Source organism: Vulpes lagopus, chromosome 18 (assembly GCF_018345385.1).
Source record: "Vulpes lagopus strain Blue_001 chromosome 18, ASM1834538v1, whole genome shotgun sequence".
In the NCBI taxonomy this organism is placed as follows: domain Eukaryota; kingdom Metazoa; phylum Chordata; class Mammalia; order Carnivora; family Canidae; genus Vulpes; species Vulpes lagopus.
In genome coordinates this window covers 25,480,359-25,507,601 of record NC_054841.1, presented here as the reverse complement: position 1 = coordinate 25,507,601, position 27,243 = coordinate 25,480,359, and the positions used below count along the sequence as shown (strand labels likewise).

The 27,243-nt window shown below is 47.9% G+C and overlaps 1 protein-coding gene across 1 annotated transcript; it reads left to right on the top strand.

Moving 5' to 3' along the window:
* Positions 1 to 700: 700 nt before the first annotated feature.
* BPIFB4 (BPI fold containing family B member 4) lies at positions 701 to 27,243 on the top strand. Its single transcript, XM_041733378.1, has 17 exons — positions 701 to 734; positions 2,302 to 2,422; positions 3,271 to 3,333; positions 4,189 to 4,708; positions 5,647 to 5,751; positions 6,557 to 6,700; positions 7,993 to 8,056; positions 8,546 to 8,606; positions 9,828 to 9,919; positions 11,502 to 11,705; positions 13,181 to 13,234; positions 16,023 to 16,193; positions 18,046 to 18,113; positions 19,427 to 19,469; positions 21,196 to 21,259; positions 23,446 to 23,522; positions 27,220 to 27,243. The coding sequence occupies exons 2-17, from the start codon at positions 2,317 to 2,319 to the stop codon at positions 27,241 to 27,243; spliced, it is 1,860 nt and encodes a 619-aa protein (XP_041589312.1). The 5' UTR covers positions 701 to 734; positions 2,302 to 2,316.

Here is a 27,243-nt window from a genome sequence, read left to right as displayed (position 1 = left end):
GTAAATGTAGCCGGTGGGGGTAAGGTGACAAGTGTGTGGGTCTTCAGTGTACAATTCTTTCAACTTTGCTATATGTGTGGACATTTCAGAATGAAATATTGGGAGAAAAATCTTCTGCAGATCAAAAGAAGTCCATCTACTTGTTTTCTTCACCAGCCCCTAGTTTGAAGAATCAGACCTATATGCATCTCCCTGAATCTTCGAATCAGTCCTGTGAGGCAGGTATTATATCCATTTAATAGACTGTGGCCCAAGTTCACACAGCGAGTCGGGGGTTGAGCTGAGTTGGAACCCCAGTCACCCTGATGCTGAATCCAGTTCCGGGGACTTCCTGGCTGCCCAGGCCATCTGGAGCAGACAATGCCTGGCTTAGAGCTGAAAACCAGATGCATCTGTTGATGTTTCTAGTTCTCCCATCTGGGGGCCTAGCTGGAGTCTCCAGTAATGTGCCTAGACCAGGGGCTGATAAACCTCAGCTCATGTGACACCATCCGGGGCTGAACATAGCTCTCAGAATGAGCCACAAACCGCAAACCTTTGTGGTTTTAGGGCTCAATGCCCAATTTGCAGAGCACATCTGGATTCCGATCTCTTGTAATTACATGGTGTTTCCCTCTCTAGGTCTGGGCTCCGACCCAGCTGCTATATAAGGCTGGCCTGTAACTAGACTCGCCAAAAGCAGAGGGCCCGGTGAACAGAACCTCTCAAGTCTGAGCTGCAGGGACTTTGCAGGGGTAAGGAGGGGCCCCTTCCCTATTTAGTGTCTGGGCAGGGGGAGGCTGAGGCCTCGGGAGGCAATGAGGAGAGTCTCAGACTGGAGACCTGCCAGGTGACCCCGCTCTGACCCTCTGTTGTCTTGCCTATAATATGGACATAGTCAGGAGAGTCTCTCAGGGATCAACAAAAGGGTCTGAGTCACACCAGTTACATGAGTTAACAGAGCTGCACTTAACATTTCCCAGGGATTTGGGGTACCTGATACCTTTACTTTTTTGAGCCCCCTCAGCTGCTTGCCAGAAATCCCTCCACTGGAGCCCATATTTTTAACTGAAGGTGGTGATCCCTCTTTGAACACAGAACTTTCTAGATAGTGGGTTAGGATGAGGTAAGGAAACCAGAAAAAAAAATTGCGTACATATTAGTCCTTCATATTCCAGTATAAATGAGTGCTTCCAATATTCTGGGAGTAGATGGGAGTGGGGGAAAACTTGGGGCTTTGTGAACTTCAAGAGAAGTGGAACCTGGGAAAAGGAAGAGGGTATATAAGTCAAGGGAGCTGAAGCCAGTGATTTCACAATTTGGCCCAGAGGGAAGTCAATGATCCTCTGAAGCTGATAACTGCATAGACTGAGTTCAGGGAGTGAGAGAAGTGGGTGAGGGCATGGAGACACCAAAATAAAGTTTCTTAGAGGCTGAGGAGCTCATCCCTAAATGCATGCTTCTTCACCTCCAATGTCATAACACTCCACACCCACTTCTTAGGGTTCTGAAATAATAGTGCCAAGACAATAACAACAGCTACAGTTTATTGAGCTTCTACTGCATACCAAACACAATGTGTTGGTGGTTAGGAGGCAGATTAAAAAAGGTAAAGTCTCTTGTCTGTGGGTTAGAACCCAGATAGCTCTGATACAGAGCCCTTAATATTAACTACGTGGTGGAGAACTGTCTCCTCCAAAGAGGTAGGTAGCCATTCTGGCTGGCTGGATGCATTGAAAAAAATGACTAGATGAATGTGTTGACAGGTTGATGAACTGATAGAAGGATGGATGGATGGATGGATGGATGGATGGATGGATGGATGGATGAGAGGATAGGGGGATGGATGGATGGAAGGATGGATGGATAAATGGATGGACAGATGGAAAGATGAGTGGATAGAAGGATGGATGGATGGGAGGATGGATGGATTGGTGGGTAAACAGAGGGGTAGATGCTGGAGAGATCTCTAGAACCTGTCTGCCTCTAGTTTGCTATTTTGGTTGGAATCCTCATGACCCCTCTCCCTGTTGTTCCATTTGGAAATGTCATCTTGGGAGATAATCAGATGTCCATGGCTCTAGAACAGTTTGGTTAATGAATCTGCTTTATGTATCCAGATTCATTGCATTTTGAAAAACTTAGAAGATGGTATTGGGAATTCTGGACCTGCCTTATATGTGACCTCAGTACATTTCCCAGTCTCTGGGCCTCAGGATCTTAATATGACTCTGGGGTGGGGGTGGGGGGTGCCTAGCTCCATCTGCTGGCCAGGGTGGTGACTCCCTGCCACAGCCACCTGATGCACTGTCCCCTCAGCAGAAAAGCTGTGCCAGAATGTGGACGGCCTGGTGTGTGGCTGCTCTGTGTGTGGTAGCTGTCTGTGGCACCCTCCAAGAGACAAACACCGTCCTCAGGGTTACCAAAGATGTGCTGAGCAATGGTGAGTCCAAGCCTGCAGGGGGTTAGAAGTGACATGGGGTGGGCAGGGCTGTCCAGCCAACTCTGAAGTTCCCAAGGACCCTCTTCCTCACTGGCAGATTCTGCATCAGGTGAATGGGTAAATTATTCCCCCCTTTGCTTTTGGCTACCATTTCCTGAGCACTTATGGTGTGCAAGACACCATGTTCAGGACTTTACACCTGAGGCAGTAGACTGCAGTGACTAAGAGCTTGGGTCCTGGAGTCAGCTTTCCTGGGGCTCAAATACTAACTGTGTGACATTAAGTCCAAGACTTGAATTCTCTGAGCCTCAGTTCCCTTATCTGCAAAATTGATGTGATTTTGGCTGCATTGCAGAGGACAGAGATGAGGATAATGAAAAAAAAAGCCTTTTGAAAACTTAGCACAGTTCCTGGTACATGGGAGGCCCTCAAATGTGGGAGCTGTAATTATTCCTGTCTTTAATTCTTGGGACCTCATTTTTGTCATCTGGCAAATGAAGACAAGCCCTGCTTCAATTCCTGTTTTAGCAGGTTTATAAGCTCTAAAGTATGGAGCACTCGAAAGGAAGGATGAAGAAGAAAATCTAAAAAAAAAAAAAAAAAGAAGAAGAAAATCTTTCCAGGTTTGGTGAATGATACAGAAATCTAGTTAAAGTGTGCACAGGTCAAGGTCAGCAGCTAGTGAGATTGCCACGATGTCAGGGCTGGATTGGCCTGGAGGAGTCTTCCCATTCGACCCTGACATTTTACCAATGGGAAAAGTGGGGCCAGAGATCTGAGCAGTGCTCCAAAGCTGGCACCTGGGGGCTGTGGGAGAAAGCCCTGACTGAACTTTTGCTTCTCTGCAGCCATTTCGGGCACCCTACAGCAGAGTGATGCTCTCCGCTCAGCCCTGAGAGAGGTGCCCATGGGTAAAGCTGGTGGTGATGGTGGCGGACCTTTCCTGGGGGGTCTGCTTGGTGGAAGTGGAGGTGGAGGTGGTGGGGGTGGTGGTCTTCTGGGGGGCCTGCTTGGTGGTGGGGGTGGAGGGAGTGGTGGCGACCTGTTGGGCGGAGTTGGGGGAGGCTTATTGGGTGGTGGTGGCAGCAGTGGTGGTGGGCTCCTGGGTGGTAGTGGTGGGGGGCTCCTGGGTGGTGGAAGTAGTAGCAGTAGTGGGGGACTATTGGGTGGCAGTGGTGGTGGGCTGTTGGGTGGTGGAGGCAGCAGTGGTGGGGGGCTGCTGGGTGGCAGTGGTGGGGGGCTATTGGGTGGCAGTGGTGGGGGGCTGTTGGGTGGTGGAGGCAGCAGTGGTGGGGGGCTATTGGGTGGTGGAGGCAGCAGGGGTGGGGGGCTGCTGGGTGGCAGTGGTGGGGGGCTGCTGGGTGGCAGTGGTGGGGGGCTGTTGGGTGGCGGAGGCAGCAGGGGTGAGGGGCTGTTGGGTGGCGGAGGCAGCAGGGGTGAGGCGCTGTGGGGTGGCGGAAGCAGCAGTGGTGGGGGGCTGTTGGGTGGCGGAAGCAGCAGTGGTGGGGGGCTGTTGGGTGGCAGTGGTGGAGGGCTATTGGGTGGTAGTGGTGGTGGTAGGGGAGGTGGTCTCCTGGGGGGCCTGCTTGGTGGAAGGGGTGGAGGGGGTGAAGATGGAGTTGGGGGAGGTTTATTAGGTGGTGGTGGCAGCAGTGGTAGGGGGCTGTTGGGTGGCAGTGGTGGAGGTTTGCTGGGTGGCGGTGGTGGTCTCTTGGGCGGTGGCCGACACCATTACAATGACTACAGAAGCGTTGAATTCTCCCGAGGTGTCAGTGGTGTTCCCTACAACGATTTCCATGTCCGAGAGCGCCCCCCAAAATATACCAATGGCAAACAGCTTGGCGGTAATTACAAGTATGGTCACATCGAGACCAATGACAACACCGCTCAGCTGGGGGGCAAATACAGATACGGTGAGATCCTTGAGTCAGATGGAAGCATCAGGGACCTCAGACGCAGCGACTACCGCAATGCCGAGAATGCATACGGGGGCCACAGGGGCCCCGGGCGGTACAGGTCCGCCGAAGGTCTGGCAGCCTTGGGCCGGCGTCACCGGAGAGAGCTGCGGCCTGGAGAGATCCCGCCTGGTGTAGCCACGGGGGCACTGGGCCCAGGTGGTTTGCTGGGCACTGGGGGCATGCTGGCAGCCGATGGCATCCTGTCGGGCCAAGGTGGCCTGCTCGGTGGAGGTGGTCTCCTTGGTGATGGAGGACTTCTCGGAGGAGGCGGAGTCCTGGGCGTGCTCGGCGAGGGCGGCATCCTCAGCACCGTGCAGGGCATCACTGGGTAAGGTGGGGCCCGGCTCTCCCTATCAAGTCCAGATGATGAACCTACAAACGAGGTGACCCCAGGGCCCTGGAGTGGGAGCCCCGTGCACGTCAAGGCTTGGTGTCAGGACTGGACATCTTCAGAGTTCCAAGCTCTATGGCTTGGGTCTTGTCCTTAAGCAGTTCTGAATTTGAGTCTCAGCTCACCTTTTTATGTATGTGTGTGACTCTAGGCCACTCTTTTCATTGCTCTGAGTCTCGATTTCCTCATCTGTAAAATGGTCATATCATAGTTAAAGTGGAAAACACACACGGATTTAAAATTACACATATATGATTTCAAGTATGGCCAGTCTCCTCATATTCACTATTTAATTCAACAAATACTTAGCCCCCCTCCTATGTGCAGGTCACTGTGTCGGCACTGGGCATGCGGCCACGTGGTTAGCCTAAAAGACACATCTCTTGTCCTCATGGAGCTTGTAGGCTGATGGGGTATATGGGCTTTGATAAAGACACCCGAAAATAATCATACAGTTATAACACTGGTAACCAGTTCATGGGGAAATGAGGATATGTATAATGGGCGAGGTCAGGGAAGGCTTCCTGGAGGAAGAGGATCTTAAATTGAAACCAGGGAATTTGTAGGAAGGAACCAGGCAAAGAGGGGGCAGGGACAAGCAGAGGAAATGGCATCTTTATAAGAAAAAAAGATTCAAAGGAAATACATAGAGATGTAAACAGTGGGTCTCCAAGCAATAGGAGCATGGGCCATGGCATTCTTTCCCTTTCACTTCTCTGTGTTTTCCAAGTTCTATCCACAAACCTCAGGTCTCTTTAGAGCCAGGAGGAATGAATGCAGCACAGAGAAGGAGGTGGTGCAAGACAGGACATTCCTAGTAAGGGGTGGCGGGCAGTGGGGGTGACCAGCATCTCACCACCCTGGGTCCTCGGCAGGCTGCGCATCGTGGAGTTGACCCTACCCCGGGTGTCGGTACGGCTCCTGCCTGGCGTGGGCGTCTACCTGAGCTTGTATACCCGTGTGGCTATCAACGGGAAGAGGTGCGTACCCTCGGCCCTAGAGGGGTCCCCATCACCCTATGTCCTGGCTGGGAGATCTTGGGCAGGTCATTTCCCCCTCTCTGCACCTCAGCCTCTTCATCCATCATGTGGGGGAATAGTAAGACCTAATGAGTTACCAGTACTGTCGGTCTCAGGTCATTTCGTGGCCCCCATCAGCAGTGAAGGTAGCCTACGTGGTTGTGAAACTCTGGGAGGCTGGAGACAAGTGACAGCTCGAGTTTGAATCCTGACCCTCTTTTAAGCTGTGTGACTTCGGGTCGGCCCCCTAATGTCACTGAGCCTTAGTGTCTTCACCTGCAATGGGCGATTTGACACCTCCTTTTCCAGGTGGCTGTGGCCACAGGTGGGGAAAGACAAGCAAATGCTTCCCTGAATAGTGCCTGCCACAAAGTACGTGCTTATCAAAGGACCTTAGGGAGTGGACTTTTGCACTGATTTCTCCCTATGGGACGGGGTCATGTCTGTAAAGCTAGGTCAATGGGTGGTCACCTTGGAAACCAGAATTTATGTATGGAATTCATATATTCACCCCTGTTCCTAGCCTTGGAAGCTCTCATAGACTAAGGGGGAGACAGATTTGTTCACAGATGTAGAGGGACCGGGGAAGCCTTTCAGTTTGGGACACCTAGAGATGAGCAAGGTGCATAATAGATGCACAAAAGCAAGAAGCAGGGATAGCAAGGATGGAGCCCGAGGGGCAAGGTGCTCGGTAGAACTGAATGAAGCTGAGCTGCCTGGAGTTGAAGTTGACTCACCGTCTCCCTGCCCCCATGATCTCCTCTAGTCTCATTGGCTTCCTGGACATCGCCGTGGAAGTGAACATAACGGCCAAGGTGCGGTTGACCATGGACCGCACAGGCTACCCTCGGCTAGTTATTGAGCGATGTGACACCCTCCTGGGAGGTATTAAAGTCAAGCTGCTTCGAGGGTGAGTACCAGTGGGCAGCGGCGTGCCTGGGGGGAAGGTGCAGTGGTCTGTCTTTGACAAACCAGATGGTCATGAGCAAAGGCTCTAGAAGCAGCCTGCAGTTCAAACCTCGCCTCCACTGTTCCTTGAGCACCTCTGTTTATTGATCCGGTCCACTGGTGTGGGGACATTGCAATTTGTCTAATCTTCGGCTCTGACCAGCAGGTTACAATTGAATAACCATTTATGTGCATTTTAAATGTGGACCGATGTATCTGCTGGATAATTTCCCAGAAAGAGAAAAACAGTCTGTGCCCTGAATGTACACAGATTAAATTCAAATTATCCCTCGCCCCCACATGTATGTACATACATGCACCCATGTGTGGATAAACGTGCATGTGCTTCTCAAGGGCCCTATCACCCAACGAGAATTGGAACCAAGGCAAGGCCCCATAAGGTGTGAATCCACTTAAAAAGGAGACCAAAACACAGGGCAGTGTTCAGTGGGGGCAGGGAGGATGGATCTTTAAGCGACCAAGCTGTCGGTGACACCTTGTGTTGGGATAGCCACCTTCTCGTCACTGCAGGGCCTCAGGAAACAAACTCTTGCCTTAAAAGTCTGTCTGTCTGCCCATCTACATGTCTTGTCTCTGAATCAATACTATGATCTCTTGCCTCCCCCCGCCCTTAACTTGTTGGTTAGGACAGTTAGTTTATAGCTAGGTGATGCACTTAAACTTGCCCTGTACCACTTCTCTGGACCTGTTTCCTTGTTGGTAGAACCCACCCTAGCTCCCAAACTTTTCAACATCAACGATTCATTTCCTCTTGCAGACCAAATGAGCACATTTTGCCGGCCAGTGTTTCTCCTCCCCTCCCTTCCACATATGCTTATTGAGCACCTACTATGCACCAGATACGGTGCTAAGGTGCTTGGATAAAGTAAGAGGTTCATTTCTCTTTGGACAGACTGCACAAAGCTCTGGCAAGCAGCCCTCTAGATGGGCAGATGAGCAGGAGGGAGCAACTTTTGCACTCATAACTCAGGAACATCCTGGCCTGGGCCTGGCCCATTGGAGAGTTCCAGGAGCATTTGTTCCTTGGATGGATGGATGGATGGATGGATGGACAGATGAATTGAATTAAAAGTCAAACTATTTGCTGGGGTAGCCTGTCCAGTCAGGTCCAGCCACCATCATTCTGGCTTTCAAAACAAATTTCTAGTTCTTGCTGTTCAGGGCCTGACTAGGGGCCCTGAATGTAGACAAGCTTGGTGAGCTCCCTCCTCCTCCCCACTCCTCTCTTCTCAGGCTTCTCCCCAACCTCGTGGACAACTTAGTGAACCGAGTCCTGGCCAACGTCCTCCCTGACTTGGTAAGAACCCACCCCAAGACAGGAAGCAAGAAGCACAAACTTTCCCCAGACTGAGGGACCACAGTCCAGCCTCCATCCCTGTGGGCATGCAGGTGACCCAGAGGGATGGAGGAAGCCAGAAGCTGGGACATGTTCTTGGAAGTCTGGGGAGGACGGGGAGGAATATGGAGGGACAAATTAGTGAAGAGATAGGGAAGTGGAGACTAAAAGTCATGCAGTTTCTAGTTTGACTCCCAGCTCGGGCACTTCCAAACTGTGTGACAATCATATCCCCTCTCTGAGTCTTGGTTTTCCCATCTATAAAATGAAGATTATAAGAGAGCCTTCCCCCTGGGAAAGGTCAGTGCTCGGCATGGAGCCCACGGTGATAAATGTTAGCTATGATCATTATTATGATTATTAGTTATGATCATTAGCTAATTAGCTATTATTATCATTAGCTATGATCACCCCAGCCCCATCACATGCTCATGCCATCTCCCCCTACAGCTCTGCCCCATTGTGGACGTGGTCCTGGGTCTTGTCAATGACCAGCTGGGTCTCGTGGACTGTAAGTGCTTCCTGCTTTGCTTCATTCAGCCAACATTTACCAGCCCTGATCTGGGTCCAGCCATGAAAGGCAGTGGGGACATAGAATGTCTGGGAAGAGGTTCCAGTATGGTGGGAACAGTAGACCTCTCATAGGCCCATGGAGCATGGTGTGGTTGATGTCACAAGAGAGAGGCTACCTGGCCTTTCCCCTTGGTGTCAGACATCTCCCCTGGGACGAGGAGCTTCCCACCTGGCCCGGAAGCTAATACTCTGGACTGGGACTGGGCGTCTGGCTTTGAGCCCTGGCTCTGCCCTGACAACTGCATGGACTTGGAAGGACTTTCCAGTTTCCTCATCTCTAAAATGGGGGGGTTGGCTTCAGCCCACAGAAGATTTGGAGAGCAAATAGCAGGAGACACCATGGAGACTGTCCAGGTCCTCAGTACCAGGCTCCAGTACCACTCCATGATCCAAGATTTCTTTCTCCTTTCTCTCTGTCTCTTTTTTTTTTTTGTATGTTTTTTTTATTGGTGTTCGATTTGCCAACATATAGTGTAACACCTAGTGCTCATCCTGTCAAGTTGATGCAAGATTTCTGAGTGAACATTCCTGAAGGCAAGCCTGCCCCATAGTTCATGCACAGCTTGGTTCCAGGGATCTCCTTTCATATGGGCCAACATAATGGAGACACCTAACTTATGAGGTGTTATAGTTTCTATAGTCATGCAGCGAGGCCCCTTTAGGTGGTGATCCCATTTCTTGGGATCCCTAGGCAGTTTGAGGATGGCTTTCGCAGACAGGTAAAATTCTCTCCGTTTGTGGCCAGGAACAAGGGAGGAAGAGCCCAAAATATGGGGCTATTGGTCACAAGCAGTCAGAGAAATCCCAGCTTTAACTAAGCACCATATTGTGGAACTTTAAAACTTTTTCCCTGGTCACAGTACTTCACAGTTTACAAAGCTTATCCATATCCAGAATCTCATGGATCCCACAGAATATTCCTAAGAGTTATATTAAGCCTATTTTACAGAGGAGGAAATTGGAGTTCAGGGAGGCGAAGCTTCTTGCCTGAGGTCACACAGCAAGGAAGAGGCAGAGCTGGAATGTGAACCCAGAACTCTTGCCCTTTTCATGCTGTCTGGAGCTGGAACCTTGCTGCACTGCCTGCTTTGGGGCACAAGGAAGGAACGCATCTTGGAGGGTCAAGGGGACTCCCTGTGACCTCTATCTTTCCCTACAGCTTTGGTTCCTCTGGGGATATTGGGAAGTGTCCAGTATACCTTCTCCAGCCTCCCGCTTGTGACTGGTGAATTTCTGGAGCTGGACCTCAATGTGAGTGCCAGGGCCCTGGGGCAAGGGGAGGTGGGCCCGGGTATGAGCGTCAGGCTCATGGGCTTCTACTCAATTCATGGGAAGCAATGTTGAAACAGAGCCCTCATTTGATGACTTGAGGACCCTCTAGGAGCCACATCAGGAAACACTGTCACAGCCAACACTTACTGCTTGCCAGGCACATTATAAGTGCTTTATGTAGATTAACTCAGGCTATCCTCACAGCAACCGTATGACATAATAAGGTGAACTTTTATTGAGGAAACTGAGGCACAGAAGTTAAGCCACTTGTCTAAGGTCACACAGTGAATAGATGTGAGCCTGGGATCTAAGCCCAGGCAATCTACCTTCTGCTACTATGGGCTTGGGTTTCCAGGAGGAATGAATCTGGCCAGTAGTGATAAGTACTAACATCTGGCTCTCCATGATTAAAAAAAAGTCCCAATTTGTAGCGTTTGCTGATTTCCATGATCTAAATACTGCTACCGTGGCTAATTTCAAGCTACCAACTTGATATCACTGAATGAAGTGTTGGGAAGACATGCATAGAATGTCACAGCTTCTGAGCTGGCATGAGCTGGTTCCAGCACACCACTGAATCTGGCTCCTAACTGTGCATGGGGCACAGTGTACCTCCCCTGGGCTGTACCAGCATGAGTACTTCTCCCCTTGCTCCATCAGTTACAGACCTGCAGATGCACACCTATGCTGCCACATACACAGCATTCTTGTGCACCTATATACATCACACCTAGTGTATTCATAAACAATATTTATTCAAGAGATGTTTGTTGGATACCTGCTGTTTGCCAGATTCTGGGCTGGGGCTGGAGGTGCAATGGTGAGCAAGATAAAATCTTGGCCTTCATGGAGCTTACAGTCTATTGGAGAGGATAAGCCATCCAAGAGTCACTCAAACGAATACACAATTAAAGATCATGAGCGTGATGAAAGAGGGTCCCAGGATATCAGAGCCTAAAACAAGGAGATATGATGTACCCAGGGAGGTCATGGAGGGCTTCATGGAGGAAGTGACACTTAAGCTGAGACCTGCCACAGAAGTGGGCCATAACAAGAGAAGAGTGTGGGGGATGGGAATAGTGTGTGGGAAGGTGCCACGGTGGGGGTAGTGAGATGGTGGCAGGGACTGCCCAGGGCAGGAGGGGCAGAGTGGCTCTCTGTGAAGTGGTGAAATCCCTTGGGGGTCATATCACACAATACCGGTAGTCCATGGAAAGGTGTCTGGTCTTTAGAGAGCAGATACGCCATGGCATTTTGCAGATCCATAAACATGCTAACTCGTTTTAGCAGGACTGAGGGAGGAAGAATCTATGTCACACATGTATTTAAAGCAAAGGATGTATTTTTTATTAGTGGTCATAAAGTGAGAACTGCAAGAGGTTCCATTCCATCACAAATGAAGAAGACGTGGGGGTCATTAAAAAAAACTCAGACCCAGTGGGTTCAATCGAGGAAGGCTGCCTGGAGGCAGCAGATTCGGGACCTTACCCCAGTCTCAGTCTCTTCCTCCACTCATCTCCCTGTACCCTCCCCGTGACCCCTTCCTTCTTTGCTTCCCTAGACTCTGGTTGGGGAGGCTGGAGGAGAGCTCATTGACTACCCTCTGGGGCGGCCAGCCATGAGTCCGAGACAAAAGATGCCAGACTTGCCCCCCATGGGCGACAACACCAACTCACAACTGGCCATTTCTGCCAACTTCCTGGGCTCGGTGTTGGCCCTCCTGCAGAAGCAGGGGGCACTGGATATTGACATCACCAACGGCATGGTGAGTCATGGCGCCATCGAGAGGTGGGCTGGGCTGGGCAGCAGACAGCTCCCTGTTGATCCTATCTAGTTCCCACAGCCTTGGGGAAATTGCTTTAAAGCAACAACAGTAGTAGTCCATTCCCCACTCATAGATTGACTATGTCAGTGTTTACCAAAGCATGGTGCCTACAGTGATGTTAGGTGATTCACACCCACGGCATGAAGTAATGTCAAATCATATGATGAGAAAGTTGCTCCCTATTGGGTTCTATTTAATTTTATGCCAATCTTTCTTTAAAAGCACAGTATATATTCCTATATATGTAGCCCAATATAAATGCTTAGAATCCTTTTACTTGGTAAACATTGATATTAAAAAATGAAATGACATATAAGAATAAGGTATAATCTAGAATAATTTTCTTTCCAAATCTTTTCTTATGAAAATTTCAAGCCTTCAGTAAAGTTACAATTAATGCCCAAATATCCTTCACCCAGATTCACCAATCATTTTGCCATATTTGCTTCCTATCTACCAGTCCATCCATCTGCTTACTCACCCATTTACCCACCTACTTATCCATCCATCCATCCATCCATCCATCCATCCATCCATCCATCCACCCCTCTATCCTTCTCTCTGTCCATCTTCTTATCCAACCATCCTTTCATTCATCCACCTATCTAACCTGTCTATCATCTAGTTAGCTACCTAACTGTTGTTGAGCAATTTATGTTTTTGGAAGCATGACATTTCACTCCATAAATTTGTGTGCATCTGCTAAGAATAATATGTTCTCCAAAAAAACAGCATATGAATTATGCCCATCTTGATTCCATCAAGAGGAAAGTCTCCATTTGGTGCTAGTATATAATTAACCCTCTCTTGCACTTTCAAGTGTCCCCTTTTTAACTCAGAGAAAACAGAACTCACACCCCTAGCCCTAGCTCTCCACAGACAATGATATCCAAGCAGAATGCAATGGTGTTATTTTGCTTTCATTGTATTCACTCTTCCAGTTGCCATTTCTTTCTGTCAAACGGTACTGGCTTTCCATGTTTTAGTATTTGAGGTTTTCAAAAGCACGTCAGTTGAAAGAAAACGTTAAGGAGATAATAGTATAGGTTCTCCAGAGCTATGGCAGAATGATGCATTTAGTGGACACTGGGTTATGCACATGGACTCACTGAGGCTCACCTTGTTTTAATCAAGAACTACGTTTAGAGGACAAAGAGTCAGGTCTTCCCTCCTGCTCTGTAAAGTCATGTCTGTGGTGAGCTTAAGTAGCTGGCCCTGTCCACTCAACCACAGAAGACTTACTGTGATCAGTATGGTGGTGGCTGTTGGACTTGCAGGGCCTCCTAAGGGGTCTTTAAGGGGAAGACGATGCCCCCAGGGGTTGTTTGAGGGTGTGTAGAAGTTTAATAACTGCATTAGCAACTCCTATCTGTCTCCATAGCCTCAGGGTTCACATGACCCTTCTTGTCTTGCAGTTTGAAGAGCTTCCTCCTCTCACCACGTCCACGCTGGGTGCTCTGATTCCCAAGGTATGTGAGGCAGCTGTGTCCCCTTGTCTTCAGCCCTACCCTCATTCTAGCTGTCCCAGGAACTGGGTCAGAAGAGGAGACACTCAGCACTAGGGTGGGTAGTGACAAAGATATGGTGCCCAAATCCCTATGAAGTGGGGGGCATGGAGGGTTGAGATGGAAAGACTCAGAGCTCTAGCAGTGGACTAGCCTGCACAGGTCTAATCCTAGCCTGGCTACTTTGTTGTTGTATGCCTTCAGGCAAGAGTCTTCATATCTCTGAGCTTTGGCTTCCTCATCTGTCAAAAAAAGATGCTAATGGTTATTCCACAGCTTGGTCTAGGAGAGTAAGGGAGATGAAGGTGATAATTCATGTAAAGATGCAGATACAGAGCACAGTCAGGTGCGCGATGGCTTAGATGGGAAGAGCCAGGGATGCCTGAGCAGTTCAGTGGTTGAGTGTTCTGCCTTTGGCTCAGGGTGTGATCTCAGGGTCCTGGGATCGAGTCCTGCTTCGGGTTCCCCACAGGGAGCCTGCTTCTCCCTCTGCCTGTGTCTCTGCCTCTCTCTGTGTCTTTCATGAATAAATAAATAAAATCTTAAAAAAAAAAAGATGGGAAGAACCAGGTTTTGGAGGCAGAGAAAGATGAATTTGAATTCTAGCTTAGCAGGTCTCAACCACACTACCGTAGGCAAAGGACTTTTCTCTGGGCCTCAGCTTTCTCATCTGGAAAACGGAATAACAACACCCACTTCATTGTGTGATTTGAACCTGGGATTTGAATGTAGGCACAGAGCTGGCGTTTGATAAATGCTCACTATTATTGTTCTTGTTAATAGTAACAAAATCTTTTTAAAAGAGATGGGGACAAATGTGCTCCGGTCAGATTAGTAGCTGTGTACAGCTGGAATTTTATTCTTGTCCCAGCGCTGGTCCCAAGCCTGTTACCCTGCACCTGGCAGCAAAGAACTTCTTACGTAGTGTCACGCAGGTTCAAAGGATTGCTGTAATCTACAACCATTTTAGACATTTCTCTGTTCTACCTGTCTCTGGTAGTAATTCAGGAAGGGAGACCCAACTCAACAAATGGTCACTATCGCCCTCATGTGGTTAGAAGCTGAATGGCCGAGCTCTGTGATCTAACGTCGTAAATAGTCGCAGCCCTGGGAGGCAGGCAGGGAGAGCCCTCAGCCAGCTGGACCTTTTATTTATTGGGCCACTTCTTACGTGCACTGCACTTTAGAGCTTATAAAAAAAAGTTAATAATACACTTTTTTATTTGGTTTTGATTACCACCCCACCCCCGCCCTTAGTGGGGCCAGAAGAGAGGATCAATCCATTTTACCTGTAGACAGGGCAACAGAGGCTCAGAGAGGTCACACAATGTGGCAGTGGCAGAGCCAGGCTAGAGCAGGGACTCAGACCTTGACTTAGGGCTGAGTCTGTAGCAAGGGGACTCAGACTAGGGGCGGAGTCACCAGGAGAGTCTTCATCAGAGCTGGGAGGGGCATCCTGGGTCTCCTGCTGCAGGGGGCAGAGTTTGAGGTAACCTCTCCACTGTTGCTAATTGTTGGAAACAGTGTATGTTGGGCTAGGCCCCTCCAGCTATCCTGAAAATCCCTTTGTGAAAAGACAAGTCACCAAATTATTGATTTGTCAAAAGCCCTTTTACCAAAGGCTGACTTCACTGAGTGGTCATTTGACTGAATTTACCCGATTGGCCAACAGACCAATCAAAAGGCTTTGTTCAAAAGAATTTCACCTTGAATGTGTTCAAGAAAATGAATAGAGTCTTCTCAAGACCAGGATTCACACTGCCTCATTGCACATGGAAGTTTCCATTTATATGAATTTCTTTTTAAAGTAACTGTGTAGTTTTTCCCATATATTTATGTTCATTTAATATATTTAAGAAAAGTGTTTCTTGGGGATGCCTGGTTGGCTCAGTCAGAAGCATGTGACTCTTGACCTTGGGTTGTGAGTTCGAAACCCATTTTGGGTGTAGAGATTACTTAAAAATAAAATCTTAAAAAAAAAAAAAAAAGAAGAGTGTTCCTTAAAGTAAATTTTTTGGTAAAGCAATTATTTAGCAAATATGGGAACTGATTGTCTGATGAATTATCCCTTTAGCTAATTAGCTTTTGGGGAGTCCATTTGCAGCAAACAGGCTCAGGTTCCTCCTCTAGTGGGTCTCCTGAGACCCCAGCAAATCCAGGTAGGCTACACCTTGCTCTGAGACTTCACTGTGAGGCACCCCAAACTGTGGACTTTCTGTTCCAAGTGGGGTATCCAGAGGGAGCAGGAGGGGAGGAAGGCCCTGGGCTTCTGAGTGACATACTCCTGTGCGGGAACCTCAGCTCTCCTGGTAGTCTTGGACAATTTGCTTGAGCCTCAGTTTTTTTAATCAGTTTTTTACAATTTTTAAATCTGTAACATGGAGAAAAAATACCCTGTGGAACTGTTGCGATGATTTGATACAATCATGAATGTCCAGGTGAACCCATCTTGCTCAGCAGCAGATTCTAGCATTTGCAGGCATCAGGCGTTGAGCTCGGAGCTTTGCTGTCACCCCCACAGTTAATTCTCCCAGTAACCCTATGTGAGAGGCTCGGAGAGGGCAGCCCCCTGCCCAAACCCGGCAGCAGGTGAGAGTCTTTGCATGTGGTGTGTAGGGCTGGAGCAGTGCTGTTGGATCTGAAGGTGCCCGATGTGAGACCCTGTGCCATGTGTTTAGAGATTGGCCAATGACCCACCAGGCACCCTCACTACCCAGGGCCCCACTCACTCAGGCCTGCTGTCCACCCCTAGGTGTTCCAGCAGTACCCTGAGTCCCGCCCACTCACCATCAGGATCCAGGTGCCAAACCCACCTTCGGTGACGCTGCAGAAGGACAAGGCACTGGTGAAGGTGTTTGCCACCTCTGAGGTCATGGTCTCCCAGCCCAATGACGTTGAGACCACTATCTGCCTCATTGATGTGGTGAGTGTCAGTGTGTGTGGGGGTGCCATGTGATCTTAAGTCCCCAGATCCCTTCAAATCTCCATGCTACCAACCATAGTGACTACAAGCGCAACACGGGGCCAAATGATCTGATTCAAATCCAGTCTTTAGCACTTCTAGCTGTGTGAACTTTGGTGGATCACTCCCTCTCTCTGGGCTTGATTTTCTCCTCTACTTTGTGGGGATGGCAGCATTAGTAAGGGCATTAGTAAGATACTTGGAGAAGAACCTGTCATGTCATAAGTTTCTCATGTCCCTGGTACCTAGCAGGAGACAGATACAAATACAATAATCTCCAGTTATATCATAGAGAAGAATCCTCTTAAAATCATGTGGCTCCTTTTCTCAAAATATTTCCTTTCAACCCTGAAACAAAAATCAATCCCCTAACAATAACCCATAAAATTCTTCTAGATCATCCCTGGTTACCTTTCAGCTCCTCGCTATTTCACCAACATGCCAGGTGGAGCTCCACCCCGGGGCCTTTGCATATGCTGTTTCCTCTACTTGGAATGCTCTTTCCCCAGGTCTCTTCATTACTCACTTCCCATTTCCTTTAGGTCTCTGTTCAAATGTCACCTCCCCAGAGAGGTTTTCACAAGACCAGTTATCTAAAATATCCTCTCCCATCTCTCTCTCTCTCTCTCTCTTGTCTCTGCCACCCTTGCTTTACTTGGTTCTTAACCTGTCACTATACAATGCGTTTGTTAGTTTATTGCTGGGCAGAGATGCAAATTGTCTTATTCACTACAGGATCCTCAGAGCCTAGCATAGGGTCCCACACACAGTAGATGCTCAGTAAATATTTGTTGAAACAATGGGCTGTATTAAATGCCATTTCTCCTTCAGTGGTTAAACCTTTAGATTCAGACACTTGGGGTTCTGTTCCCCCTGCTATGTTTTCTCAGTCTCTCTTCCCAGTGCTCAAGACTAAATGAGCCACCTCTAATCTGGGAAGTAGGTATTCTTGGCTAGAGCATGCCAAGTTACGGTGTGTTGGGAGTCATTTTTGGGCATCATCAGATGCCAGATTAAAAGGGTTGGTTCTCATCCAGGGAATGGAAATGACTGCCCCTTGTTGATTAGTTCTGACTGTGTGAAAATTTTTCTATCAATCGCCCAAATGTTGTATGATTGAGCTCAGAGCCCTGCCATGACTCTCCAGTGCCCCTAAGATGCAGCCATGACTTTTCTCCAGCCCTGCCTGGTCTGGCCCCTTCCCACTCTATCATCCCAATAATTGTTACTATTAGCAGTAACATCACCTGAATGTGTTGGAGCTTCCTTTTTTTCATTAGGCTAATTTACTTTATTTTATGTTTTTGGTGGGGGAAGGAGGCAAGCAAAGAGGGACTTTCCTATAATAAGGCTTCTGCTGGAGAGGGGTTGAGTCTGGACCTTTTATGCCCTCTGCTGGGGGTGGTGAGGGGGAGTTGTGCTTGACACTGGGGGTGCCCAATCCCATCTGCATTGGCTCATCTGGAGCAGGTTTCATAGGCTGCAGGCCTCCCCACCCGCTCTGAGACAGCTCAGACACCGCCACCAGCCAAGCAATCACTGCTCCCTGCGATAGTATCTTTCTGAGGAATGTTCACTTGGCTCTGCTGACTTCCTTGAAAGCAACCCACGTGTCAGCAAACATAGGCAATTTATTATTCTCAACCCTTCCCTCCAGAGGGGGCATATCCATTATTTAGGGAGCATTACTGGGGTCTCAACTTGTAAAAGGAGGTTTGACCAAGATCCCGGGGGACAACTGTGTTCATGCAGCTCCTAGCCAGCTCCTGGCACACAGAGCAGCGGTGCCTCATTCTCCTCTCCTTTCCTCCAGGACACAGAACTCTTGGCCATGTTCTCCGTAGAGGGAGATAAGCTCATGATCGACGCCAAGCTGGACAAGTAAGGAGGTTTGCAGACTCAGGCTCCTGCTGCTCAGAAAGTTCTCTTTGGTGCTGCCGTGCCTGGTGCCGGCTCCTGAAGGGACGCCCGGGAGGACACCAGAGGTCCCCTTGCATGGCTGTCAGGGCTGGGTAAATCTGAGAGTCTGCAAGGATGAAACTGGGCTGTGACTGCTAAGACCACTGGTGAGATCTGGGCAGAGTGGGTGATGCTGTGAGCTGAATAGAAAGGACCTACCGCCAACAACTACTATATCAATAATAATAGCGATGGATGTGATGATGATGATGTGCCCAGCTTTGCACTTGGTATTTATAGGCATTATCTTGTTTAGCCGTGCAATGGCCTTGCAGATTTGGGATTATTATTCTCCCATCTTACAGAAGAAACAACTAGGGCTTGGAGAGGTGGGTTTGCTGCCTCAGGGCCTTGTGTACAGCAGTCCCTCCTTATCCGCAGGGGATATGTTCCAAGACCCCCAGTGGATGCCTGAAGAATCAGCTGGTACCACCCGCTGGCTACACAGTGTTTTTCTACTCAGACATACCTGAGTATGTCTTATAAATGTATAAATTAGGCACAGTAAGAGATTAACAATAACTTGTAATAAAACAATTATACCAATATACTATAATAAAAGTTATGTGAATGTTGTTTCTCTCAAAATACTGTACTATACTCATCCTTTTTTTTTTTTTTTAAGATTGTATTTATTTATTTGAGAGAGAGAGAGAGAGAGAGAGCACAAGCTGAGGGAGGAACAGAGGGAGAAGGAAAAACAGGCTCCATGCTCAGTGCAGGGCCCAACACAGGGCTCGATCTCACCACCCTGATCATGACCTGAGCTGAAATCAAGAGTTGGATGCTTAATTGATTGAGCCACCCAGGCACCCCTATACTCATCCTTCTTCTTGTGATGGTGTAAGATGATAAAAGGCCCACGTGATGAGATGAAGTCAGGTGAATGACGTAGGCACTGTAATGAAATGTCAGGCTAGTATTGACCTTTGGACAACACGTCAGAAGGGAGATTGTCTCTGGAGGCTGCCCCTGAGCGCGGGTCATTGAAGCCTCGGACAATGAAATCTCAGATAAGGTGGCTACTGTGTATGATATAAAAGCCTGAGCATCACATCCAGTACATAGAGCTCAATATGCGGAGCTCGACATTGATCTCATTAACTGCCTCCGGGGTCAGGTGAGGTCTTTGTGAGATGTTGGTGGAGGGGGGCTTCTGATAGTTTATTGAAATACAACCTCTTATGATTCTCAGGCAATCACTACTTCTAACGGGCTGTTTGCTTTATTGGCAGGACTCACCTCAACCTCAGAACCTCAAACGTAGGCAACTTTGATGTAAGTACTAAGCTCAGAGGAAGGGAATGGCATCCCTTTCTGGGATGCTGGCTGGGGCCCAGGGAGTCTGTGGATGCCAAAGCATTGGCATCATCTCTGTCAGGCCTTATTTACAGGTGGGGAAACTGAGGCCCACAAAGGCAGGGAGGGGACAGAGTTACTGACTCACAGCTCCAACTCTGCCTGTGAGGCTGCTCCGTTTTACTGACTATTCCCTTGGAGACAACTTGGCCCAAATCCCTCCATTCCAGGGAGGGGAGGTGATAGGGTCAGTCATGTCCCATGGGAGACCCCTGCCTCTCTGGATGGGGGGTACCACACGGGGGGGGGGTTGGTTTTGCCACTCCCATGTAATCTTGAGCAATGCCAACCCACTCTGAGCCTTAGCAAGCAGGCTGGGTTTATTTCTAACCACACTTTACCACCACGCTCTGGAATTCTGCTTTTCTAATCGGAGATGCTCAGCTTCTAGGGTTTGGTCCTGTTTCATCATCTCTTTGTTTATTCTTGGGTCCCCCACACCACTGAAATCTCTAGAAATGCCCCCTCTTTTCTTTACAAATTGACGACTAACAGAGGCTTGCTTTCCCAAACGAGCTTGGGTGAGATTTCCACATGGGCAAAGGAACTCAAATATCCATTGTGTTGCCTATTTTTGAGTTTTTCTGACCCCGGCCTCTACAACCCATGGAGTTGGTGTCACCAGTTTCATTCTATAGATGGAGAAACTGGGCCCCAGGGCTGGGCACTGACAAGCCTCACAGCTGGTTGTTGGGGCAAAGCTGGGACCAAAACTGAAATCTCTGGAGTCCAAGCAGCAAAAGAAACTCACACAGTGTGAAATTAGAGAATATTTCTGGGACAACAGAGACAGGCCCTGGGCACCAAATTAAGTTTTTTTTTTTTTTAAACAAATTTCTCTTATTTAATCCTCCCAACAAACTTATGATTTGGGTACAATTATTAACCCATTTTCCAAATAAGGCAGCCAAATGCAGAGAAGTTGGGTGACTTGTCCAAGGTCACAGCACTAGGATAAAAGTCCCCTGCTCTGTCACTGTCCTACCATGTGGTACTACCCCAAGGCAGGTGCTTTACATAGAGGAGTTTACATTTGGCTTTTACAACCACTATACAAGGGAAGTATTATTTCCTCCTGTTTTCAGATGTGGAAACCTATGCTTAGGGAAGTTAGGAGTGCACACACATGAAAAGTCTCAAGGCTGGGCGTTTTACCTGACCCGCCTGTACCCCTCGCTGCATCCTTGCAAGCTGGGCTTGCCGGCCCATTTTACAGCTGAGGAAGCTGAGGGTCTGAGAGGTGAGGGAAACTTACCAGAGGCCTGTAGAGACTGAACCAGGCTGGGAACCTGGAGCGTTGGCTACACAGCCCAAGTCCAAGGGCCTTGCATGACACCATGGTGGCTGCAGAGCAAGCCACCAGAGACTACGTGCCCTGGGCCTCCCCCAGTCCCTGCCTCACCATAAGTCTTGGACTGGAGCTTGCCCTGCTCTGGATCTGAGTCTCCTCAACTGCACAGACAGCAGGTGGACAGATGTGCCTTGCTGCTGTCCAACTGGGTGGTTCTGGAGTCACAGCAGCTGCCAGATTTTCCCTGAGCAGCTCCACGCCTCCTGCTTGGGCCACAGCGCAGGGCCTCAAGGAGCCCTGGGGATCCGAGCAAGTGAACCCCTGCCTGGGCTGAGTTCTCGTTCTTTCCTGCAGGTTGGCCTCCTGGAAGTGCTGGTCGAGAAGATCTTTGACCTGGCGTTTCTGCCTGCCATGAACGGTGAGAGCTTAGGAACGTGCATAACTTGGGGACCTGGCGGCTGCTGGTTTGTTGGGCATATTTGACACACAACCATTCTGCCTCGACAGTATTTCTGAGACCTTCATTTTAAGCTTATTTATTTAACCCTCTGAATGCAAATGTTGTCTGGGTCCATCAACTTCCTTGTTTGCTGCTTCTGCTGTGTTCTTCTCCTTCTTCTTTTCCTCCTTCTCCCCCTCTTCCTTCTCTTCCTCCCCCTTCTTCCTTATCTGGCTGATTGTTTTGTTTTTCTGGTTATCTATGTAAACTTCTGATTACATATGAAAATGATATGTGTGTAAGTTATAGAAAGCCCAGAACAGCTTAGAAAGTAACATCTCACCTCCCAGAGGCAATTAATCTCAACATCTGGTCATACTTTCTTCTAAACTCTTTTTTTCTCCATTAAAGAAAAAATATAATCCAAGGTATTTCCTGATTTTTTTTAGTGTTTATTTTTAGTTGTGGTGAAACACATATAAAATGAAATTTACCTTCTTACCTGTTTTTAGGTACAAGCTTAATATTGCTAGGTATATTCACATTGTTGGGTCCCTGATTGATTCTTAATCATGTATTTAATTTTACTTATACAGGGACTATATGAATACATTATTGTTGTAAAAAATGTTCATTCAGTACAGATAAAGCTAAAGTTGCTCTGACAAAGCCTTCTAACCCAGCATCTGACCTATAGGCAGCCACGTTATCAGTGAGAGGGTATTCTTTGTCCAGCTTCACAAAAGGATGGGACCGAGCATGATTCCTCCTCTCTGTGGTACCTCTGGGATGTTATCAGGAAGCTTCCTGAACTCGGGGGCTACTGGAGGCTAGGAGAGTTGAACCCCATTGTACCTGGAAACCTTACCCCCACCACTTCTGCCAATGCACCCCCACCCTCCTTTTCCCCACTTTCACTTTCTAGAGGAGAGGATGGAGAGGGGCTGGTATCAGCTCTACCAGCCGGGGTGCATTTGGGGAGCTCTCTGTGTCAAACAGAAGTTTATCCTGGAAGCTGTCACCAGAGGAGGCTGAATTGGAATCACAGGAAAGCCCTGGTCACCAAGGCCATGCATGTTCCCTGGCGGGAGAGGATGATGTCAGGAGCCAGGCTGGGCTGGGCTGACCTTTGAGGCAAGAGGTGGAGACTCTCCACCCAGCTTGGTCACCAAGAGGTGGTATGAATCTGGCAGCAAGTCCTTCATTCTCACTCCAACGAAGTTTACCATTCTCAAAAGTCGGATATTGGATCAGGGTCATGATTCAAAAGTGGGTTCCATGAAAAATTAGTCCTAAGGTACTCTTAAGAAGAGGGTTCCATGGCCAAGCCAGTTTGGGAAATTCTGAATATTTTGCTCTGGGTTAGATTTGCAATGTCCTTCATTTTCTGAAAAGTCCTGCTGGAGGCAGAAAACCTGTTTATTTATTTATTTTTATTTTTATATTTATTTATTTATTTATTTATTTATTTATTTATTTATTTATTTATTTTAGCAAATCTGTTTAACTTCACTTGAGTCAGTTACCCCCACCTACCCTTTCATCCTTCCTTTCCACCCTGCCTCCTTCCCTTCTTCCTTCCTTCCTTCCTTCCTTCCTTCCTTCCTTCCTTCCTACCTTCCTTCCTTTCTTCCTTCTTTCCCAGAACATGAAACAAAATAAATCTGTGTAAGTTCTGACAATCTAAAAGCAAATGATACAGCCCATGGCGGTCACTTGTTGGGGCTCCATATACAGATGCTTCCATTCAGCGAACACCTGTCCTTTCCTCTGTGCCCAGTGCAGGGCTGGGTGATGCTGGGGACATACTCCTTGCCTGCAAAAAAACTCACAATCTGGGTAGAAGCGACAGATAGGGAAACAGGGAACTAATTTCTGTAACGATAGGGGGCAGTTCAAGGGAATGGCAGGAGCCCAGGTTTGCTTGGTCTGGGGTGGGGGAAATCTCACAGAAGAGGTGACATCCAGAGTCTCCTGGAAAGTTCAGAAACTGGGCAGGCAGGCAAGGGTGAGGGAGTGTGCTCCGAGCAGGAGCACCTGCTAGGACAAAGGCCTAGAGATGGAAAAGAAATGGCTGGTCTCCTTGAAAATACCCGTGGCCTCCTGTAATGCCTCTTGGCCATGCTGACTATGCCTGACCCTTTGGCTGTTGTTTCATTTCGCAGCTGTGTTGGGCTCTGGTGTCCCTCTCCCCAAAATCCTCAACATTGACTTCAGCAATGCAGACATCGACGTCTTGGAGGTAAGGGGAGAAGCATTCTGTTCTGCTCTCGGCTCCATGCCCAGGAGCTGGGAGGAGAAGAAGGGAATGGAAGGGTGGGGCATCAGGGGCCTCTTCCGTCAAAGGGGGGCGCTAAGGGAACAAGAAACAAGGCTGAAGAACCCTTAAGAACCCTTTCCCCATCCACCATACCTTTCATCCTCATGACAGACGTCATTGCTCCCATGTTGCAGATGGGAATATTGAGGCTCAGAGCAGTAAGGGGCTTGCCCACAGTGGAAGTGCCCTGTAGTTCATTGGAAAAACTTTTATTAAGTGCCAGGCGATGTGCAAAGAGGTGGGAATACAGCAGTGAATAAAATGTACAGTCCTGGCCCCTGCAGATCTCTCCTAGCCAGTGGGACGATGGGCCTTTGGATAAATATTCCTGAAGTAATTGCTAATTATAATCTTGGTAGGTGCCTTGACATTCAAATGCAGAAGGTCTTTTTGCCACTAGGAAAGCCACATGTGCTCATTACCTGAAATTTGGAAAATACAGGAAAGATTAAACAAACACATTTATCCTCGGGGATACATATTTGCAACCTAGAAATGACCACTTAGCTCTTTTTCATTCCAATCTTTCTGGAGGTTTATTTTTAAACATGACTTTACTCAGTAGGGCATTAGTGTTAAAGAATGTGGCCTGGGTTCCAATTCTGATTCTGCTGAGCGACCCTGAACAAGCCACTTAACGTCTCAGTTTTTAGCTGTGTAAAGGGGTTAATCATAGCACCTCCCCACAGGGCTGCTTTTAGAATAAAATGAGATTCTACTGTAAAGTGCCTTATACAGCCCCAGGCACATAGAAAACATCCTAGAAGTGTCCGTCATTATCAGTGTCTTCGTTATGATAAGGAATCCTGTAGTGAACATCCTGGTTCACAAACCTGTTTCTGGATTCAGGATTCAATATGTTCCTTAGAACATACTCCCAGAAATGGAAAGAATGGGCCTTTGCTCCAGAATGACAATTTCCTTTCAAAAGGTGGCCGCATCCATACCGCGTCCAGTGGTATGCAGAGAGCCCAGTTCCTCACACAACTGCCAGGCTTGGGTCTCAGCCCAGGGGTGTCCCCCTACTGCCTCAGGGGGGCAGTGAGGGGAGGTGGGCAGTGACCTTGGAGGGGCAGTGTGGGCAGGGGTCATATGTAGGACAGTGCTCGTGGGTGGTCCCATCTCTTGAGCTCTTGTAGGACCTCAGCAATGCTCTGAGCCTCAGTCTCATCTGAAAATGGGGAAAAATAATGTCCACTCATCAAGTTTGAAATTAAATGAGATACAGCATTTTAATGCTGTTATTCATTTTTAAAACGGGGCAAGGAAATATAGATGGGATTGGCACAAGTTTATCACCACAACACTACCACCACCACCACCACCACCATCATCATCATCCCATTTCCCAAGCATGTACTGTGCCCCATGCACTGTTTTACATACATTTGGGCCTCAGCATGGCCTGGTCACTGCTTGCCCACACATCATAGATGAAGGACCCAAGTATCAGAAAAGGTAGGCCATTTGCCCAAGTCACTCAGCTGGTTAGAAGTCGGTTTTGTACTGGAATAATAGACGCAGTTCCAACCAGTGGTTCTCGACTGGGGCTGTATTGCAAGCCCCCTCCCAACCTAAGGGCCTTTTTTAAATCAGTGGGGATGATTTTATTTCTTTATATTCCAACAAGGGATGTAAGTAGATTATATAGATTATGAATTTCATTTCAGAATATTAAAGGAGACAGCACAAATAACGGTGATAAAATGTAAACGAGGGTGCTGGATCTGAAAGGTGCAGAACCACTGAGACCCAGCTTTGGGGCACCGGGCTGGCTCAGTCTGTAGAGCATGTGAGTTGGGGTCATGAGTTCAAGCCCCATACTGGCTCCAGAGATTACTTAAATAAATAAGCTTTAAAAATAAAGACCCAGCCCAGTCTTGATCTTGTACAGCCTCTATAAATGATAACTACTTTCTTCTCCTTCTTCTTTTTAAATATTTATTTATTTATTTATTTATTTGAGAGAAAGAGAGAGAGTGTGTGCACGTGCACATGGTGGGAGGAGCAGGGGCAGAGAGAGAGAGAACCTCAAGCAGACTCCCTGCTGAGCACAGAGTAGGGCTCATCTCCTGACCCAGAGATCATGACCTGAGCTGAAACCAAGAGTCAGGCGCTCAACCAACTGAGCTACTTAGATGCCTGCTCCTTCTTTTCTTTCTTCTTCTTCCCCCTCTTCCTCCTCCTCTTCTCCTTCTTGTTATTGTTATATGGATCTAATGTTTTATTTTAACTTTATCTTTTTAAAGATTTTCATTTATTTATTTGTTTTTGTGTGAGAGAGACCATGAGCATAGGGTGAGATGGAGAGAGAGAGGCAGACTCCCTGTTGAGCAGGGAGCCCAATGTAGGGTTCAATCCTAGGACCCTAGGATCATGACCTGAGCTGAAGGCAGATGCCTAACTGACTGAGACACTGAAGCACCCCTCAAGTTTTCATTTAAAAACAATTTTAGACTTATAGGAGAGCTGCAAAAATAGTACAGAGAGTACTAGAATACTCTTCACTCAGTTTCTTGTGTAGCACTAGCATCTTCTATAACCAGAGTATAATGATCAAAATCAGGAAGTTCACATTGATATAAAACTATTAACTAATCTACAGACCTTCCTCAATGGTTTTCCCACTACTGTCCTTTGTCAGGTTCAGGATCCATGATCCTGCTTTGCACTTGGCTGTCGATCCAAGTATGCGACAGTGTCCTCTGATGTGTGAGAGTTCCTAAATTTTCCTTGTATTTTATGACCTTGACATTTCTGATGAGTCTGGCCCATTGTGTGGGATGTCCTACAACTTGGATTTGACCATTGTTTTCTCATGATTAGATTGAGGTTATTTATTTTTGGCAAGAATGCCACTGAAGGGATGCTGTGCCCCTCTCAGCACACCACATGGGGGGCACGCAATGTCAGTGTCTTATTCCTGGGGATACTGACTTTGATCATGTGGTCAAGGAAGTCCCTGCCAGTTTTCCCACTTAAGTTACTATTTTTCCCATTGTAACTGATAAATATCTCATGAGGAGACAGTTGGAGACAACTACTCAAATATCCTATTTCTCACCACACTTTCTTCCACTCATTTTGCCATTCTTTGATGGTTCTTGTCTGCAAGTTATTACTGTGGAATCTGCCTAATGGAGACTTTCTATTGCTATCACTCCTTCCACATTTATTAGTTGAAATTTTTCTACAAGGAAGAGCCATCCCTTCTCCTCCATTAGTTTATTTACCCAATGATTTATATCAGTACAGACTTATGGGTATTTATTTCATTCTATGGGTTAACTCCATTATTTACTTTGTTGTAGATGTTTTTAGTTATGAAAATTGATTTTGGAAGAATGTGGACTGAGGCTCAAGACTGGTTCCCTTATTTGGGGGAAGAAGGAGATGAGAGGCAGGGAGGGAAGGGTCTTGCCTTAGGTCTCCTGTACTGGGCAAGCTAATGACATGGCCAGGGTGCTCCTCGGGTCCCTTTAATCCCAATAAATCTTCATTGTTCACGGTTGCTTGCTCCCGGAAATGTGCCTTACCCAATCCACAGACAGCTGACTGCTGAGGTTCTAAGCAGAAGCCATCTCCTCCACTAACTGGGTTCTCTGTTCTGACCTCCAAGGACCTTCTGGTGCTGAGTGCCTGA

What these genes read in the sequence shown, in the direction of transcription:
- BPIFB4 (XM_041733378.1), top strand. Translation starts at nt 2,317, where the DNA reads ATGTGGACGGCCTGGTGTGTGGCTGCTCTGTGTGTGGTAGCTGTCTGT. An exon ending in CAAAGATGTGCTGAGCAATG is followed by an intron (nt 2,423 to 3,270) that starts GTGAGTCCAAGC and finishes GCTTCTCTGCAG; the next exon opens with CCATTTCGGGCACCCTACAG. An exon ending in ACCGTGCAGGGCATCACTGG is followed by an intron (nt 4,709 to 5,646) that starts GTAAGGTGGGGC and finishes GGTCCTCGGCAG; the next exon opens with GCTGCGCATCGTGGAGTTGA.